At 38.0% G+C, this 19893-nt stretch overlaps 2 protein-coding genes across 5 annotated transcripts in view; one reads left to right on the top strand and one right to left on the bottom strand.

Annotated features, from left to right (window-relative positions):
* The window catches only part of PLEK2 (pleckstrin 2), a 20932-nt gene extending 16503 nt beyond the window's left edge, over positions 1–4429 (top strand). For all 3 annotated transcript variants that reach the window (XM_036310380.1, XM_036310371.1, XM_036310388.1), the window contains one exon: positions 190–4429. In XM_036310380.1, coding sequence (XP_036166273.1) covers positions 190–228 — 39 coding nt within the window. In that variant the 3' untranslated portion in view covers positions 229–4429. The remainder of the gene's footprint in view (positions 1–189) is intronic.
* EIF2S1 (eukaryotic translation initiation factor 2 subunit alpha) lies at positions 2965–19893 on the bottom strand. Of its 2 annotated transcripts, XM_036310400.1 has the most exons (8): positions 19422–19561; positions 14754–14995; positions 12082–12161; positions 11134–11285; positions 7365–7471; positions 6197–6294; positions 4758–4901; positions 2965–3933 (listed from the first exon to the last, which is right to left on the bottom strand). In XM_036310400.1, exons 2-8 carry the CDS (start codon positions 14992–14994, stop codon positions 3808–3810), a joined length of 948 nt encoding a protein of 315 aa, XP_036166293.1. In that variant the 5' UTR covers position 14995; positions 19422–19561; the 3' UTR covers positions 2965–3807. The 2 variants fall into 2 exon arrangements, with proteins under 2 accessions (XP_036166293.1, XP_036166298.1); XM_036310405.1 differs by lacking the exon at positions 14754–14995 and having other exon boundaries at positions 19422–19893.

The raw sequence follows: 19893 nt of genomic DNA, 5'->3' as shown, positions 1-19893 counted from the left end.
GCACAGGCAAAGGAGAATGGGAGGGAGGAAAAGAAGAAAGCACCACGCATCTGGTGGGATTCCCTAACCATGTACATTTGTATTTAACAAATACTTCATTATTTGTTTTTGTCTGTATCTCAGTTATTTTCCGCTGCTTCCAGCTGAAAGCAGACATGGATATTTACTCACTGATTTTTTTCTGCCCAGGTGTTAAAGGGAACGTCCAGGGAAATCTCTTCAAAGTGATTACTAAGGACGACACACACTATTACATCCAGGCCAGCAGCAAGGCTGAGCGGGCCGAGTGGATCGAAGCTATCAAAAAGCTAACATGACGGGGACCTGAGAGACCAGGACCAGGATTCCTCCCACCTACCCGATGACACTGACAGGGGTTCCCAGAAAATGAGAGTTAATGTAACTTTGTTTATTTTGTACTGTTTTGGAGTGAGTCTACTGGAGTTTCCTAGATTACAATGGGCAACGGTGCTGTTTCCTTCCCCACCTTCATGTTAACAACCTGGAAACGCTAGAACAGCCATTAGGCGTCAGCATGTTGACTTTCGCCAATCATCACAGCCGGCCATTCCTTGGGCACCAAAGTAGGTTTGCCTTATAACACTAACTGGCCACATTATATTACTAAATAAAGCTAGTCTCACGGCACTGCCTCTGAAATGCTGTCAACAGCTATTAACTCCTTCTTTAGGATTAATAAAAATTGGCATTTGTTTCTGGCTATTAGAATTCCCTTCCAAAGTTTCAGTTTTCAAATGTTTTTCATGCTTGAGACTATAGGAAGCAAGTGAGGTGATTGTGAAGACACCTCAAGTGATCTCTGTGACTAAGACATGCTTCATCGCAAAGTGGGATGGTGGCAAAATTTTGCTTGAACATTCATAGAATATTGTTTTCCTTTGAAAAATAAGCTTGTATTAAGTATTACACATCACAGAAAAAGCATGGACTCAGTTGAAGAGATTAGTCACACATACTAAAAAAGGGTAAAATTATAGCTTTCCTTGGAAAATACCATATAGAAAGAAGCAGAACAGAGCTCTCTAAAGGACAGAGAAAGATATAAATAGGAAAAGAGTTAAATCAAGGCATGAAATATTTGGTTTTAAAGTGAACATTGAGACAAATATTGTTGGAAGGTTAACCTGCATTAGTGAAAAGTCTAGATCATACAATTATTTTAAAAAACATTTTTATTGCTTTCAAGTTCATACAGTAAACTGGCACAAGATACTGCCAGCATTCTTGCTTAGTACAAGTACTTAGACTTCCTTTAATGAATAGGTGAAGATCTATAACTGACACTTAAGGGGACTAGATACTTCCCAAGTAAACATTTGTCCTTGGTTTGAACTATTCTCTTAATTTCAACTATAATACTTCACCTGAGTGATCAGAATTCCAAGCGAATGAGGTTTTACTTCATTCCTTAGATTGTAGAGAGATTGCCTTTTAGAGCACCATTTCCCGTTGGGCATTTTCCCAGGTGTAATGTCCCTGGAATTAGTTTATTGCTTTTGGGATATCAACAGTTTATCTGAATTTGACTATTTGGTTTGATGGCTTCTTCTCTAAACTGGTACAATTACTGCACTGTGTAGGGTAGAGTGCTCACGCATTTAAAATAGATGACCATCACCTGGAGGCAAATCAGGGAACGCTTATCAAGGTACTAGTATGTTAATTTTAATTTTTTAAATCCCAAACCATTTGAATTCAACTGTTTTTGATGTCAAAGTAGCTAAATCGAGAATGTTTGAAAGTCTACCAGCTGAATAATAACTGTATTGCTAAGCACAATGTAGTGTTTAGCATGTCTCTGTAGGTTCCCACTTAGAATTACCCAAAGTATTGGTTTGTCTTGTTTTGGTTTAAAAGATAAAAAATGGTTTGAATGTTGTCAGCTATTCTCAATTAATTATGCATTAAGAACCAAGCTGTTGCTAAGGTTCAATTTTGAGTTGATAACCACTTGACCTCAGTCCAAAGCAGAACAGGAAGTAGATGAAGTTGTCCAATTTCAATGAAGAGGTTTTTAGGGGGAGATCCAAGATTTGGATAAACTGGTCACTTGCCTTTGAAAATCTGTTGCTTCAGTTATCTGGAGCTGGGTGTGTTATCGTGTCCTTTAAAAGTGATACTTTTAGGTCAGCAAGGTATATGTATGCTTTAAGTTTAGTTAGTTCTATCACTGAGGTATCAATCTTTTCTCTGGCAAGGGTCATGAATTTGCAACTATTGTGGAACTGAACAAAAGGCCTGCATGGATAAATTCATTCACCATGAAGGCTACCAGCATTTCTCATTAGTTTTTGAAGTATAAAAATATTCAGTAAACAAAAATCCAATTCCCTGTTGATAGCAAACATTTAAGGAGCACCTGCTATATTTTGATGACATCTGCTGTGAGCTTTACAGACTTTTTTGACTCCTCAAAAAGACCAAAGTAAAAATTATGTGCTAATTTTGAATATATCCTGATTTTCCTCTAAATATTCCCAGTATGGTATGCTAGCTAGCAACCATGGCTCCCTTGTGGAGATGGCTGTATGAAGTCAGCCTCTGGATTGGGACAACCTTCACATATGGCACAAACAGTCTCATCAACACTATTTTCCAGTCCCTTTAATATTGAATCTAGTCCTGGATTGATGAAGGTGGATACAGTTTCATTTTCTAAGTATTTAAATGGCTATTTGTCAGAATAATTTAATAAAATTAATATTATCTAGTACCTCAACTACACGGAGATTAAATCTACAAAGATCTAAGTAACTCAATACTATTGTAGGTGTAACTTCAAAACCATGTGTTTTCTATGAATGAATTTATTTACCTTTAAATTTATATACCTTTAAAATAACTAGTTCTTAAAGATAAAAATGATGGAAACATAGAAAAATCATGGTAACTGTGTTCAAACAGATCCCTATTCTGTTATAAAGAAAACTGAAGCTCTCTAGATGACACCTAGTGAATATTTTAATGAGGGGAAAAAATCTCAAGTTGGGCGATGAGACTCAAAATAACTAAAGCAGCAGCATCTTAAAAAACAAACAAAATAAAACCAACCATACCACTTTGAATTACAAACTCAGGCACACAGCTTAGTACACCAACCAGGACCAGTGTGAAATTCTCCCACATATATTTCATCAGTCTCAAAGACGTAAAAGGCACACAACCAATGTAATCCTTTAATTGCATTTTAAGGCTTTCCCCCTTAAGAATTAACTTTCACTGTGGTTCAAATTATTTTCTCTAAGCCCTCCTTGTTGTATAGATCCTTTGAACACCTGCCCTTATATTTCTACATCTAGACTAAAATGAATAGAATTAGGGTCTTAGTAATCATAATGGTTTTAACTGGTGACAAGAAGGAAGAAGCCTATAGTTAAATATCCCAGAAATTTATTTATGTTTGCTTGATACATTTATATAGAAAGGTTGGGACCATTTGCTTTGGGTACCCCTGATAAATTACACAGAGGCACTGAACTACAAACAGGTGTCAATCTAGGGACATCAGAAATGGAAAACCCAATTTTGACTGTTCTTAGCTTAGAGATCTGTCTCTAGTGAAATTGGGTCACGCCCTTAAAAAATGCTCAATGTGATGGAGCTACTGTGTGAAAACAGACGGCATTTTAGGACATTTCACGTTTTGGTCTGTTAGAACATTTAAATACTTGGAAATAAAAAATATTCAGCTGTGAAGTTTTCAATACTGGAAAACTTTTAAGTCTAGGTTTTATAGCCAGGAAGAGCTGTTTTGTGATCCTTAAATTGGACTTTGTTTCCCAAAAGTTAATCTTCAGCTTTGGCTTCCATTTCTTCTGCATCATCATCTCCATCCACTTCTGCATTTTCTCTCTCAAGCCTCTCCAGCTGCCTTGCAAGCTCGGTTTCATCTGTATCTGTGACCACTTTGGGCTGTGGAAGCAGAGGCATAATTTCAAAATGAAGTAGTCAAATAGTACACAAAATTGAATTTCAATACTATCACTGCCTCGTATTAACTCTTAAAGACACTTTTCTTAACAACCCTGATGCCATATCTATTCATTTCTGAGTGCTGACACATCACTAATAAATTCCATTAGCTCAATAATGGAAGAAACTTATGAGTATAAAACAGTACAGAAAAAATATGTGTGTATTAAAACAAAGTACTATTTTCTGTTATTTTTACAAGCTAAAACTGAAAATATATGAAAATAATCTCAGTGGCTATATCTTTCAAACCCAAAAGACGTCCTATAAAAATGCACCTTCTAGGTTCAAAATAAATTTACTGTTCTGTTGCAGAGAAGACTTATTATCGTGTGTGTATATATATAATGTGTTAAATATTTTTGTATATACATAAGAAAATTAGGTTTTATTCCTGTTGAGATGAGGGAAATAAAGGCAATTATCTTATTTCTAATTCTGAGATCAAATTTCAGTGTTTTACATTAAGTTCTGACAATTATCAACCACTAATTTTCATCATCTATTTTTTTCCCTTGGCTGGGTGGGTGATAACAGGACACCTAACAACACCGGTGACCATAGTTCTCAATAAATATCCCATGATAGTTATTTACTTATAAAAAGCCCTTTTAGTAATCCTCTGAGTCAATAATTATTTTATGCTTAGCAGAGTTGTAATCGTAAATGTACTCATTTTTTTAAGATTTTAGAATGCAAGTTATTTAGAAGTTTTAAATTTATTAAAACCTTTAAGAACAAGGCAAAATCACTCTTATTCTTACCTCCATTTGAACATTGAAGACACCCCTCTTTTCCTCAATCTTTTCTTTTATAACAGCCATAGCCTGATTGAGGACAGAGAGGCCTTCTGTCCTCTCCAGGGTAGTTGTAGTCATTACATACCGAGGAGGAGCTATGAGATTAATCTAAGGAAGAAGATAAAAATTCACCTGTGAGTATATCTATAGAACACACAACTATCAGGGTGTTCGAGAATTGTTTTACTAATCTGCTGCCTTAACAAATCTTAATTCTCAAAACTTAACTACCAATTTTATAGTTAGCAATTTGGGGTAGCCTGTTAAGGTAGCAAAAGCTGATACAGTGATCTAATTAAATCTGCAATACTGAATACAAAAAATGACGATTTCTGGTGTCTTTGGAGGTTCAACTAACTATAGCCATTGCCAGCATAATGGATAATTTGTCTCTAAAACAAACAGAAATTCTAATTTGGTTCCAAACTAAATAGAAGAAATTCTTCTAAGAGATTCTAAATAACAACAATTCAGTTAATTTTATTGCTAACAAAAGATTCAGAGCAAACCTCCTAAAAATTGTGTGTGAATGAGACTATGTTGCCCGTATCAAGATTCTATGAGCATTATGGGTACAACTTAAAAAAAAAAGTTTTTATTGATTTGAGAGAGAGAAAAGAGGGGGAGAATCATCAATCGACTGCTGCCTCCTGTACACCCACTACTGGGGATCGAGCTTTCAAACCTGGGCATGTGCCCTGACAGGGAATTGAACCAATGACTTCTTGGTGCATGGGACGATGCTCAACCAACTGAGCCACTTCAGCCAGGGCATAATGTTTTATTGTAAAGGAGCCCTCTGCACTAAATACCAACAGGAATCTCTATCCACTGTGACAGTAACAGTAGCTACAACAAAAAGCCTATACACAATTAATCGTAAATACCCCCTGGAACTATCACCAAGAATCACTTTTCACAACACTTGTTATGAAACATGATCATAAAAAATCTGATTTGGCTTAGGTCAGTGGTTGGCAAACCTTGGCTCGCGAGCCACATGTGGCTCTTTGGCCCCTTGAGTGTGGCTCTTCCACAAAATACCACGTGCGGGCACACACGTACAGTGCGATTGAAACTTCGTGGTCCATGCACAGAGCTGGTTTTCGGCCTGGGCGAAACAAGTATACAAGACGAGTGTGGATGGGAGAGGTGGAAGGGGTCAACCTCAGCAAACGTACTTCAATCAGACTGAGGACGTTTTTAGCAAAGACCAGCTTAGGAGTACCCTAATTAAGTTAATAACAATGTACCTACCTATATAGTTTAAGTTTAAAAAATTTGGCTCTCAAAAGAAATTTCAATCGTTGTACTGTTGATATTTGGCTCTGTTGACTAATGACTTTTCCAACCACTGGCCTAGGTGGATATTTCAGCAGGGAGGGAGAAAACTGACTGCTCACCTTGATGGGCATGGTTTCTGTAGAACAATTCAAACCTGCTCGCAGGGCTTCTTTTACGGCATCGATGCCTTCATAACCATAACAAGCCACTTCAATATCTAAAATTATAAAATTCAAAAGCTTATACCAAAACAATGAAAAAAATATTTAGAGGCATAAAAGAAATCAGAGATGTGAAGATATATAAATATTCAAACACCTGTGAAAGCTTTCATCATCCTTTCAATTAGAAACCAATCCCAGCTACTAATTTTCATAATTAAAACTATCTGAAATTATATCCTCTCATTCACATCAAGCTCTTGAATGATGAAACTATAAGACAGGCACATTTAACAAACACCTTCAATTCTGGCTATGCCTGGGTTAAAAATCACAATTCCAACTTTTCTGTACCTCAGTTTCTTATTTGTAGAATAGAGAGAAGTGTTTTAATACTGAATGAAACAATAATTGCAAATTGTTAAGAACAGTTTAGAAATTGTATATACTTTGACTCAGCAATTCTACTTTTAGGAATCTGCCTTACAGAATGCTTACAGGAATGGGTAAGTGTATATGTGTAAGAATGTTAAACTTATAGTGTTTTGTCTAATAAAAAAATTGGCACAACCTAAATGTTCTTTAAGAGGGGACTGGTTAAGTTAACCACTCTATAGACTATTACCTAGCCATGGAAAAGAATGAAAAAGATTCCTATGCTCTACATGGAAGGGCAACCATGATACACCAAGTGGGAAAAATTAGTTGGAGAAAACTTTGCATGGTATGACCTCATCTTTGTAATAACAAAAGTAAGTCCTATCTGAATGTAAACAGCATATATTCCTATACAGCATATGAGTACAGGAAAAATGAAAGAATATATTCCAAACTATTAACAGTGGTAATCCAGAGAAGTTGGAAGATATTTGTACTGTTAGACTATTTTAAAGACTATTTTAAAGTATACACTAAAATACAATAACCACCCCCTTAAAAAAAAGGGGGGGGGGTAACTTGTGTAATATATACCTTCAGCAAAATATTTAAGTTCTTAAATTTTCATATGAAAAACACATTTAGAAAAATTTATAGATGTTGATATAGTAACATATTCTTTGGAAGGCTCATTGACAACTTTTTGATACATGATAAACCTTTTAACATCATTTAAAAAATCATTTACCTGCTCGAATTTTGACAGCCTGTGGGGTCAAACGCCTATTAATATTGTTAATGAGTACTTCCCGTTCATCTTCATTCAAATCTAAACTATCCAAAATAGATGGGTCTCTGATTAAAAAAACAAAACAAAAAAACCAACAAAAGGTCAAGGTTACTTTACTGATACTTGCAATGCCAAACAATACCGCAGAATAATGTGTAAGAGCATAGACTTCAGTGTTAGAATTAGAGTTCAAATCTTAGCTTTGCTGTTTGATAACTATGTTTCTTTGGCCTTTCCATACCTCAGTTTCCAAATGTGTAAAATGAGGACAAAAACAGTGCACCTCACTGGATTGTGGTATTAAATGAAACAATGCAGCATTTAGCAATACGTGAAAAATAGAAAACATCCAATTGATCATTATTAAAGGAAAAATTGTAGAGATCAGGCTAAAGCAAGCAATTTAAAATGTCTCCCTGGTATCCCACTATACTTAAGCACTTCTGTGTAATTAGCATTCCCTGCTTCAAAAAGCTTACAATCTAACTGGAAAAGAAAACATGGAAACATTTAAAAAAAATAAAACTATACCCCTAGGAATTATTTCCAGTAAGTGGGTCAGCAAGGGTCTTCATGGATAAAGTAGAATTTTTCCTGACCTTCCTAAGTTCCACAAGACAGGAACCAGGATCTTAAGTTAATAATATGGTTGCTGAACAAATGACAAATGACAAATGACAAATGAAAAAAATAAAACAACTAAAAGAATGATAGGATTCGAATAAGCAAAGGCAGAACTATTTTAAGAAAGGTATATTAAAAAAGAAATGGCATGAGCAAGCACAAGGCTTAAAAAGCATAGGTTAAGGAATGAAAGGCAAAGGAATTTGGGTGGAGGAAACTTTCATTCAACTAATACTGCCTACAGAGCAAAAAAAGACAAAGCAACAGAAAATGGACAAATGAAATAAACAGATGTTTCATAGAAGAAACATAAATGGTCAATAACCATGAAAAAGTGTTAAGTTCACCAACAACCAAGAGAATGCAAATCATGACAAGGTATTATTGTACATCCATCAGTTTGGCAAAAGGAAAAAAGAAATCTGAGACACACCAAATGTTGGTGAGGATAAAGAGAAACAGGGATGCTCATACAATTGCTAGAGGGAATATAAAGAACCAATTTAGAGAGTATTTTGGCAAAAATAAGTAAATTTAAAGATGCAAACAATTCTATTCCTATCCTAGGTATATATCTTAGAATTCCCAAACGTGTACACACAGAGACATACATCAGTATTCATCACAGCCACTAAGGCTGCCAGAAGGAACACAGCCCCGTCAACACCATGGTTTTAACACAGTGAGAGACCCACTTCAGAATTCTGACCTACATAAAGAAAATAAATCTGTATTGTTTTAAAAAGAAATTAACTTGAAGCAGGCATACATCTATCAATTTGGAGAAATCCTGTTCAAAAGCAGCCTTATGAGTAAAAACTCAAGGTACAGAAAGATAAAGTGATAGAATAAAATTTAAAAATGTACTTTCTGAATAAATTTTAAAGTATCTAATTTCAGATAGTGGTTACCACTGATGAGTGAGAGGAATGGATTGGGAAGGGTAAACCATTATTCCCAATTATCTCAGACATTTTATTTTTTTAAATATGAAGCACATGTGGCAAAGAATTAGTATTACTTAAATCTAAGTAGTCACTACATGACTGATGACACAAGAAAAGACTGTTAAGGGGAAGGGAATAATATATGCCACAGGTGAGCAGTAATGGAGAGAATGCTGGAGATGGAAGCTAAAGAGGTAAGCTGGGGCCAGATGATGACAGCAAGCCAAGTTAAGAAATGTAATGACTGAGGAATGCAGGACTGAAGCCAGCAAGGACAAAAATATAAAGCAGTGCTTTAATGGTAATAGCATAAACTCTGGATAGAGCCAGAATGCTTGGGTTTAAATCCTGGCTCTACCATATGCTGTATGAACTTGGACAAACTACTAACTCTCTGCTTCCATTTCCTCATCAATAAGATAAGGATTAAGAGAACTTATACCATAGATTATTGTGTGAATTATATAAATATTAGCGATTATAATTATTACTATTCTCACCTCCCCAACAACATGATATGGAAAAAAAGTCACATGTGGGGGTAAACCGGAAAGGATTTAGAGAACCAATGAGTCAGCTTGCCACAGGCTCTAACAGTCCCAGGCCCCGCACAGCCATTCTGAGGGCTGAGAGAGCCACTGCCTCTTGGCAGCACAAAGGTTAGGAAAGTAACCTCAGCTTGTGGAGCATTAACATTGGGAAAGAGTGGGACGTGCAGATTTGGACAGAACTGGAGTCTGGCTGTTAAAAGGAGAGGACACAGTGCTTGCTCAGGAGAAAGTAGACAGAATCTGTTTTTTTTAGTGTAAATGGGAGAAGTCAGAACATATGTTTATGCTGCTGGAGCAAAAACAATTAAGGGAAAGACTGAGGACAAGAGACGGAATAACAGATGGGAAAAGGTCCCTGAGCAGTAGCTGGGCATCGGTGGTAAGATTAGTTTGAGAGCAGGAAGGATAGGAATTCCAGTGTGACAGGAGCTCAGGAAGGAGTAACGACAGGTGGGATGAAGATAAGTTTGCTGAGGTAGTGAAAGAAACAGAGGAGAAGCTGTGCAATGGCTTCTATTTTCTTTATAAAATAGGGAGGAGCGCGCCAGGTGCGAGTGAGGGAAGAAGGAAGGGGTGGGTATCTGAGGAAGCTCTAAAATAGCCACTCGAAGAATGAGAGGAAGAACGACCCAGGAGCAGAGAATGTGGGGCAGCAGTGTAGGCCCAGCTGAGGTTGATACCATGAATATGCAGGGACCAACCTGCAAGACTGCTGCAGGTTTTTCCTATCAGCACCTAGTGGTCTACAGTGCAGAGAAGGCAGGCACGTCGATTCAAGACTGGATGTAACAAGAAGGAAAAACAGGGCAAAAGCTCATGATTATTGGCAAGAAAGTTCTTGAAATGATGGACCATGGTGTAGCTATGTTGAATAAGAAAGAGAAGGCAAGGCGTGAAAAGACAGAGAGGAAAAAAAAGGTTTGGAATCAGAGCCTGACATAAGAATTAAGAGGACACAGACTAGGACTAACTATGTGGGAGCTGGAAAGACAGGGGCTGTGGAAAAATATAGAATGTGTGAATTAAAGGTTCTAGAGGCAGGGCAAATCCTGGTGACAGCAGATACAGAGTGAAGCCATATGGAAGACTGGCTAAAGTGGCATGGGCTGAAGGTCTAAGGAGTTGTGAGGAAAGAAAACAAGAGGTTTCAGTTTTAGATGAGACATCTACATTGGCCCTGAAGTTACCTAGGACAATAAAAAACAAGAGAAGGAAATAGGTAAGGGAGTAGCATGAGATGAAAGCATATGGTTTATGAAACTATATAACTAATATAAGAAACTCTAAGTCCTGGCCTGGTAGCTCAGTTGGTTAGAGTGTCATCCCAATATGCCAAGCTTGTAGGCTCGATCCTCAGTCAGGGCATACACAAAAAGCAACCAATGAATGCTTAAGTAAGTGGAACAAATCGATGTTTCTCTCTCAAATCGATAAAAAAAGAAATTACATAGGCTTGGCTATACAGGATTGGCTCATATGATGGGCCTTTTATACTGAAACATTTTAATGTAAATTTCTACTATTACATGTCAAGCTCTCAACTTGCATGCTAGACCCAGCAGCTGTGATATGAAGGTAGGAGGAGAGTCAAAAAGATGTTCTTACGAGACTGCATGCTTAAATGCATCATAGGCACCATATCCGGGTCTCTTGTACTTGTCATCAAAGACCCAAGCAGTCCTCTGGAACAGGCTTTCCAGCTGCTCATCCTTGGTGTACTCTAACACCTCAGCAACATGACGAAGAATGCTGTAAACCTAGAAACAAAATGAAGGGCTCAACAATTCAAAGAGTAAGAGATCTATTAAAAAAATAGGTATTTTTATACTTTACTAGATAGCATATAAAAACAAACCTTTGGTTAATGTGACTACAATAATTGCTTAACAACAAAGGATCGCCATACAACAAATTCTTTTCCACAGAGAAATATTTACTTTCCCATAATAATAAACTCAACTGGGTATAACAAGTAGAAATAGAATTTAGCACCGTTAACACTCAGATTGCATCTTGACTCTGAGAAATTAACCTCTCTGAGTTTGTTTCCTCCTCTGGAAAAGGAGATAGCATCTCTTCTTTTTACTGCACAGAGCTCTTACATAGATCAAACAAATACAAATGCAATACTATAAATGAAAAACATTATGTTTCTTAGATTCACAAACATTTTACAAACCCTTGCTCATTCTTAACATAGAACAGTTGTCTCTGTGACCCTTATTCCAGAATAGGGACCAAAGTCAACTACATGTTATGACAAGCCAAATAAAAAGAGATCACCCATAGTTAATTTATTCCTAAAGTAGCTTAAAAACATTCAGTACTGTTTTGAGAATATTAGATCATACTTTGGGATAGTAACACCATGAGATAAAAACACTGCAGTCATACTCTTTTGAAATTAAATCTTATATCATTTTTCTATGTAACACACAACTGGAAATGAAAATATAGTTACAGAAAATGTAGGTTTTGTTTTTTTGCCAGGAAATGACTTGCTGATTATTAAGCACAAATAGTGGATTACTTTGACTAAAAAAATCTACTTACAGTTTTAGATTTGGTGAATTTATCTTCACATTTGATTGCTTCTTCTGGAGAAACTCTTCTTTTTGACAAATCAATGTAACCTGCATGAAAAAAAACTGAAAATGATTATCTCTGTCCAGGTGCCAGCATACCACAACCAGTTGTTTGGTTGGTATACTACACTTACTCCCCACTAAAATCCTGATAAATTTTGTTTTCAGAAATGCATTTAGATTATCATGTAATTGTATATTCTCTATTACCTCATTGGAAGGAACCAGTAATTTTCAATGATCAAATTAAAGCTAGTCAAAAGATTCTCTATTTGTCTATTTTCTGTATGCTTCCCTCCCACTCCCCCTATACAATCTGGCATTAGTACTTTGATCATACTGGAGGGGTTCTGAAATTCCAGGTTGTCTCAGACTGTACGTTGCAAGGCCTCAGCTTGTCATACTGGTTCTTTTTAAATGAACTCTCTTCAAGTTTTACTATCTTCAAGAGCCTTCTGCCATCTTTAACCTGTCAGCCCATCCAGTTAATTTTTTAAATATTACACTTTTGATTTGTAGGGTTTGTTTAGCTTTTTTTGTGTGAGGGTTTCTAATTTCTCTAAAGACTGCATTTTCTTCATCACAAGCATATTTTCCTAATATCCTTGAGCAGTTATAATATCTGCTTTAAAATCCTTATCTGCTAATTCCAACATAAGGGTCATTTTTAGGTCAGTCTCCACTGATTGCTTTCTCTCCTATATGGGTCATATTTTCCTGTTTGGCAACTTTGGACTGTATCCTAAATATTGTGAATGTGACAGACACTGAATTCCTTTATGTTCCCCTTAAGGATATTGATTTTGTTTTAGTAGGCAGTTAATTTGTTTGTATTCAGAACTGTAAGCTGTCTCCCCAGGTGGAAAGCAATTGACATCTGTTTAGAGTATGCCCTATTAGATTGCTTGCAATCCACCCTGTAGTTCAGAGGTCAGCCAGGATTTGAGCAGAACTTACATATAAATTTAGGGGTTCTCCCTGTATCTCTCCTTTCTCTGATCTCTATAACTATTTCCCATCTGCCGTGGTTTTCCAGAACTGTCACTTCTGGCTCTCAAGCCATTAAGACTGTAGGTTTCCACTAGAATTTTAGCGGTCCTGCTTGACGCTATCTGTGATGCGTTCAGACAAAAAGCTGCAAAACTTATCCAGTGCAATTCCTTTCTTCCTTCAGTTCCAGTCTGCTTTTGTTACCATTGTCTTTAGGTAGTTGTTTTTAATATTTATTCAGGGTTTATAGCTGTTATTTTTACCGGTTTGTCCAATAGGAACTAATCTTTCAGTATCCTTAATGGAGCCCCTCCATAGGATCATCTGCGCGTTGATTTTTTTTTTTTTTATCTTACCTTGGTCATCTTTCCATATCAGAAGTGTCATGATTTATTTCACTATGATTTTTATTATTTCCTGTTTTTAATGAATACTGTACAAGCAATGCAGCTATGGAAATTATTTTTACATGTCTATTGTATATGAAAATAAAATATATTTCTGATTGCAGGTGGGAATTTGATTCCTTCTTGTTATATTTTATATAATAAAAACAAAATACAAGATAAGACACCATTCTAGGTCATTCTGGGGCAGTGCTATGAAGACTTACTAAAGTTTAAGGAATATAAGTCCCCTGTTATCCACAGGAGATATATTTCAAGACCCCCAGTGGATGCCTGAAATTGCAGATATCAAACCATATATATATATATATTTATATATACTATTTCCCCCCTCTACATATATAGCTTCTTATTTAAAACCCTTTGAGTACCAACCAATATCCTAGGAACTATGCTAAAATTGCCAAGGCATTCTGAGTTAAGGTTTTTAAATTTTTTTTCCCACATAAAGAGTGAACTACTAGCATCTAATAGTGACACTGCAGGAGGAGCGCGATAGCGCTCCCGGCACTTTTGGCGAAGGACAGGAGGAGCGCAATCGCGCTCCCCGGCACTCTAGGGGTTAAAGGATGCGTTTAATGGCTTTTCTTTGGCACATCCAAAGAAAGTTATACATATTTTGGGCCCATTATTAAGTAAAATAATGGTTACTTCAATACAAGCACTGCAATACCTTGACAGGCAATCTGATAACTGAGATGGCTACTAAGTAATTAATGGCCAGGTAGTGTACACAGCATGAACACGCTGGACAAAGGGGTGATTCATACCTGGGCAGGATGGCTAGAGATTTCACCAGACTATTTAGAATGGTGTGCAATTTAAAACTTATAAACTGCTTATGTACCATGGTCCAAAAAAGTTAAATGGAAAATTCCTCTGGGAATAAAATTCAAGTTATTTGACCCATAAAAATGAGCCTTGGGATGTACTAATTAAACCACTAACTTAAGAGATCTTGCTTAGATGGTTAACTGGCATCCTTCTCTAACAACTTTGTATGTAAAATAATTTATAAAAGGAGGTATTTTGTTTTTTTACTGCAGTAGGCAATTTATAAAAAAATATATTTTATAATAAACCATTTTAAATCTGAAAGTTATACAGAGTGGGGCAAATGTAGGGGTAGTTGTTTGTATGGAAAATAATACAATAGTTAATACAAGTATAAATTCTGTTGCACAGTCACAACCATAAACCTACTTTTACCCCACCCTGTATTTTAGATATTCTTTTCACTTACCTTTTTCTTTGTCCACTCTAATGACAACCACACATTCATTCCTGCCAATTCGGATGAGTTTGTTTATAGAACGAATACGCCTTCTGGACAACTCACTAAGAAGAATCATGCCTTCAATATTGTTATATTCCAGAAGGCTGACGTAAGCCCCCATTTCAGCAATGGACCTTACATTCACCATCACTACATCTTCCACTTCAGGAAATTTGTGTTGATAAAATCTACAACTAAGACCCGGCATTCTGCAATTTAAACAAAAGAATCAAGTAAGTGCTCAGTTAAGGTCAAAATAAAGAAATGTGAGTCAATTTTCCACATTTTGCCAATGCAAGAAGTTGTTAGTCTCCTCCCTTCTTTAAACTTCTTAAATGGTATCAGAAAACAGATGATGTCTAAGAACCAAGCTTTAATTTTTATGCTGCTCCACATTTTTGTAAGGCTTGGGTGATTCTCTGCCATCAGTTTCAGAGGATTCATAAAAATTAATGGCCATCTATAAAGTACTCTGAGATCTAAGGATAAAGGTACCTCAAGAGTTAAATACTATTTTACTACCACCACTTCAAGAAAAACAAATGATGGGAAGCATCAATAAACCTACCAGCAAATTCTAAACCTATTCGTTCTCCAAATCTGCTAAGACTGTACGCACTACATAAAAAGAGAAGTATCTTCTTAAACCCTAACCATATGTCAAATTATATACCCTATAATTTATTATAGCCAAAATCACAATATCACGTCAGAAAAAAATTAGGTTTATTAATCACAAAATATATTACATTTAACTAACATGTACCCTCCTATCCAAATTTTTTCCTCTTAACACAATGAATTTAATTCACAATTACCATAATTTCCAGTTTCTAATTTTTTCATCACTCCCAAATATTCTTCTCTTTTGTTGAATAGGTATACCCAACCTTGAGAATACCTTTATAGACCTTCATTACTATATAATTCAAGTTTCTCTTAACCTCCAAGCATTAACTGTATTTAAAACTATTCTCTTTGATCCACCCAACCTACTTTCAGCACCATTCCTTTTATGACCCACAAGCCTGAAATCATACCATGAGTAGAAATATATTTTTAAACAGAAGCTCTCAAACTAATCAGTTGATGATTTTTCATTATTTTTCTGCTAACCTTAACCAGTTTACTCTTGTGAAAGCTCAGAAGACAGGCAATAATAGGACCTAAATGCCTATGAAAAATTTACTAACATAGTTTTTCTTCTTTTTTTTCTTTCTAAAATATACTTTTATTTATGTCAGAGAGGAAGGGAGAGAGAGAGAGAGAGAGAGAAACACCAATGATGAAAGAGAATCATTGATTGGTTGCCTCCTGTATGCCTCCCATTGGGAATCGAGTCCGCAACCTCAGCATGTGCCCTTGACCGGAATCGAACTCAGGACCCTTCAGTCCCCAGCCCGATGCTCTATCCATTGAGCCAAACCGGCTAGGGCTGTTTTTCTTATTAATTGGGAAATAAGGCTTCCATTACTTGATCTTAAAGACAGGGCATTCACATCCAGCTCACAGGCCACCAAGCGTTCTGCTGCAGTGCTAACTGCACCCACATGTACCTTCCCATTTACATACATCTTCCCACTACCTACATGGTCCTATGTGATCTGGCCGCTGCCTATCTCCCTGAGGTACCACTTTCTCTTCATTTTATAGATGAAGAAACTGAAGCACAGGTTAAGCAACTTGTTCTGTCATATACTACTAACAAGTGATAGTGTCAGAATTTGAACCTATGAGGTCTGGATCCACAGTCTGTGCTTATTCATCAGGCAATATTTTCTCTCAACATTATTGATAAATGTACTACAATCAGAAGCACCTTAAACAAAGAGCAACATTAATATACATTTTCAGTGCTGAAGCATATACTACAGATTAGTGAACTTTTAGTACTAACCTATCGTATTTAACAACAACAAAAAAATCAAGTAGCACATTTACAATAGTGGTAGAGATGTATTCTCCTGTAGCTTGACAAAATAGGAATTTAGCAAATAAAGGGAAGTAGACATTCAATGGCCAGAATTACCCACAAAACAGCTGAGCTGGTCATTTTATTTTTAACCAGGACTCTTTTTTTTTTTTTTTTTTTTTTTTTTTTTTGGCGCGGGGTAGCGGCGATAACAACAGGACTGTTGTCAAATAAAATTTGAGAGGGAAAAAAGTTTTAACCTGGGTATCAAATAAAATGTCATGAAGATCTGTGAAATAGTTTGAAGAACTTTAACATATGCTGACCACATTTACTTATCAAGTTTCTTCAAATATTAAAGCTGGTAATTTTGGGAAAGCAAGGCTTTTGATGGTTAAAGAACAAAGGCAATGGTGTACAAGAATCCTGAAGAAAGATATAAATTCCACAGCTTTAGGAGGTTCAAGTCTCTGCAATATATAGTGTAAATAAAGGAATACTGCTGATGATATGTCATTCACAGTAAAAAAAAAAAAAAAAAAAAAAAAGGTCGGGGGGTGGTGTGGGGTGGTGGCGGTGTGTGCCATTGTGTACTCCTGAGGCGCCCCAACTCAAGGCACCCTTACTTTAAGTATATTGAAGAGGCTGTATAGTCACTCGGCCCACTTTTCTTCATGAGATTCCAGGTAAGGACAAAAAGAATGCATTTCACAGAGAACCTGCATGCCGGTTGGCAGATTGTGAACATATCTCCTTATTACACTAACTTCAAGTAAGTCCTCAAGTCAAGCAAGTAGCACAGTGAACTTTGGGAACAGTTGTAGATGTGGGTGTCAATCCTTGTTATCTTACTAGCTGCGGTTGCTTGGAAAATGTATTCCCACTGAACTGTAGTTTCTAGTCTGGGCCAGGTACCTCACAGATTTGTGGAGAGTTATCAAGTGAGATAAAATACATTTGAAAGTGTAATGTGCTATCCTATATAATAAAACCCTAATATGCAAATCCACGGAACAGCAGAATGAGGCGTCACTATGATGCGCACTGACCATCAGGGGGCAGACGCTCAGTGCAGGAGCTGCCCCCTGGTGGTCAGTGCGTTCCCCCTCCGCAGCAGGCCAGGCTGAGGGACACCCCCCAACCCCCAGTGCATGAAATTTCATGCACCGGGCCTCTCGTACAAATATAAGACACTAAAGGCAAAGAACATATTATTTCCATTTTGTAGTACCTACTATGTACAAGCACAAGCTAAAACCAACTCTTAGGTCCTCAAACTACAGCCCGCCAAAAACATTTATCCGGCCCGCCAGGTGTTTTTGCCACTGCTGTGTGCATAGGAATTTGTTCATAGTTTTTTTTTTAAACTATAGTCCGGCCCTCCAACGGTCTGAGGGACAGTGAACTGGTCCCCTGTTTAAAAAGTTTGAGGACCCCTACTTAGGGGGTCCTAAGGCTTAGGACATTAAATAGAGTGTCTTTAACCCACAAAACCTCAGTATGTCACAGGACTACAATACCATATGTGTTCTTTGTTAAAGAGCATCCATCGTTCAGAATATACTAACAGCTAATTTCAAATACTCTGCATTGCCAGGAATTTTGCCAGGTCAAAGGGTAGGAAGGGCTTCTTTCTTAAACTATGCATACGGGAGGCCCACACTCCTTTCCGAGGTGACGTGTGTTGCGTGTTAGAAGCAACGCTTGTGTAATTTTAATTAGGCTCGAGTGTTACAGGAAAGCAAGCTTCTGAAAGGCCTCCCTGTAGTTGAAAAAGGAAGCACCAGATCTACACACATGGCTGTGCATCTCTGAGATCTTTTGGCATCAGACGAACTGGCAGGACATTTAAGCAGAAGTAATTCCCAAACTGTTCAAAGACACGGCGTCCAAGTTTCCCCCCCTAAATAACAACTTCAATCAGGAGAAAAACTAAGATTTCTCTGTTACACCTACCCTCCCAGGAAACAACGTGTCTTGTTTAATGAAAATTAAAGTACCTTACGTTTGGGGAATAATAAAAAGGGACCTCTCAGGCTGAATACGCATCTAACCCTAATGCTCCCTTATTTTACATTTTCCTTTCTATTTAACTGTAAGACCACAGCGTGTAATTCCATAATTCTGTTCCCATCGGTGCCGAAATACGGCAAACCGACAGGAAGCTTGTTGTAGTTTCGAGGGATTCATTGTACAGAAATGCTCATCTCGAGCTTTGAGGCAGCACGAGCTGCAATTTTTAAAAATAAACCATCGAATGAATAAACGTCTTATGGACCTTTTAGAACCCAGCTCTTGTCAACACTGTGACCCTCCCGCCCCCCTCACCGGGCCCTCGAGGTGTCCAGCCCGGTTCCCACCGAGAGGTGGTATTTCCTGGGACCGAAAGGAGAAAAACAAAAAGGTCGGAATTCTCCAGCCCGGAAAGAGCCGAGTGCTCGCCGTCCTGGGGCTGGGGTGTCGCTGCGTCCTCCCGAGGCGCCCCACCTCAAGGCACCCTCACTTTAAGGGCACCGAACCCACCCTCCTTCGCGAGGTTCCTGCGCTCCCAGAGGCGCCTCGGGAACACGGGAAGACCGAGCGGAGCCGGCGGCGGCGCCCAGACACTTCCCGCGCCCGGACAGGACGCGCTAGCCCGGGCCTACCCTCCCTCCCTCGACCACCCAGGCACTGGCCACAACCAGAGTGAGGTCGTGGAGAAACCGACCCAGGGCGCCAGTCACCTGAGATATGCGTGTGAAGCCTATTGTGGGCTCCGGGGCCGCGCTCCGTAAGTGTAGAGACGAGACTCGCTCCGCCTGAGCAGCCGCCGCCGATCCCCTCAGCGTGCGCCTCGCTCAGTCCCACCGCGCATGCGGCACCACCTCGCAGCGCGCAAGCGCCAACAGAATCGAGCCCCTCTTCCTCACTGACCATAGAGTCCAGGTCCTCCGGGAACAGGGACGAACGGAGATCACAGGAGGACCTGAAAATTACGCTTTCTCATAGTTTTAATTTTCGATAAGTAGACTTCAAGGCGCAGGGAAGAGGTAGGACTCCGGTTCCTTGTCCCTAATAAATAAATCCTTTCTTAAGGCTTCCGGTCAGTCATGAGGTGGCGCTGTGACCACCGATGACAAGCGGAAAAGGAGTGTACTCTTCTCTCCTGTTCTTTCGCTTCAAGCTTGGAGAGCCCAGCACAGCCGCCTAGGCACT

Source organism: Myotis myotis, unplaced genomic scaffold, assembly GCF_014108235.1.
Source record: "Myotis myotis isolate mMyoMyo1 unplaced genomic scaffold, mMyoMyo1.p scaffold_m19_p_1, whole genome shotgun sequence".
NCBI classification, from domain to species: domain Eukaryota; kingdom Metazoa; phylum Chordata; class Mammalia; order Chiroptera; family Vespertilionidae; genus Myotis; species Myotis myotis.
The sequence above is the reverse complement of the archived record's forward strand: the minus strand, read 5'-3'. Positions and strand labels throughout refer to the sequence as shown.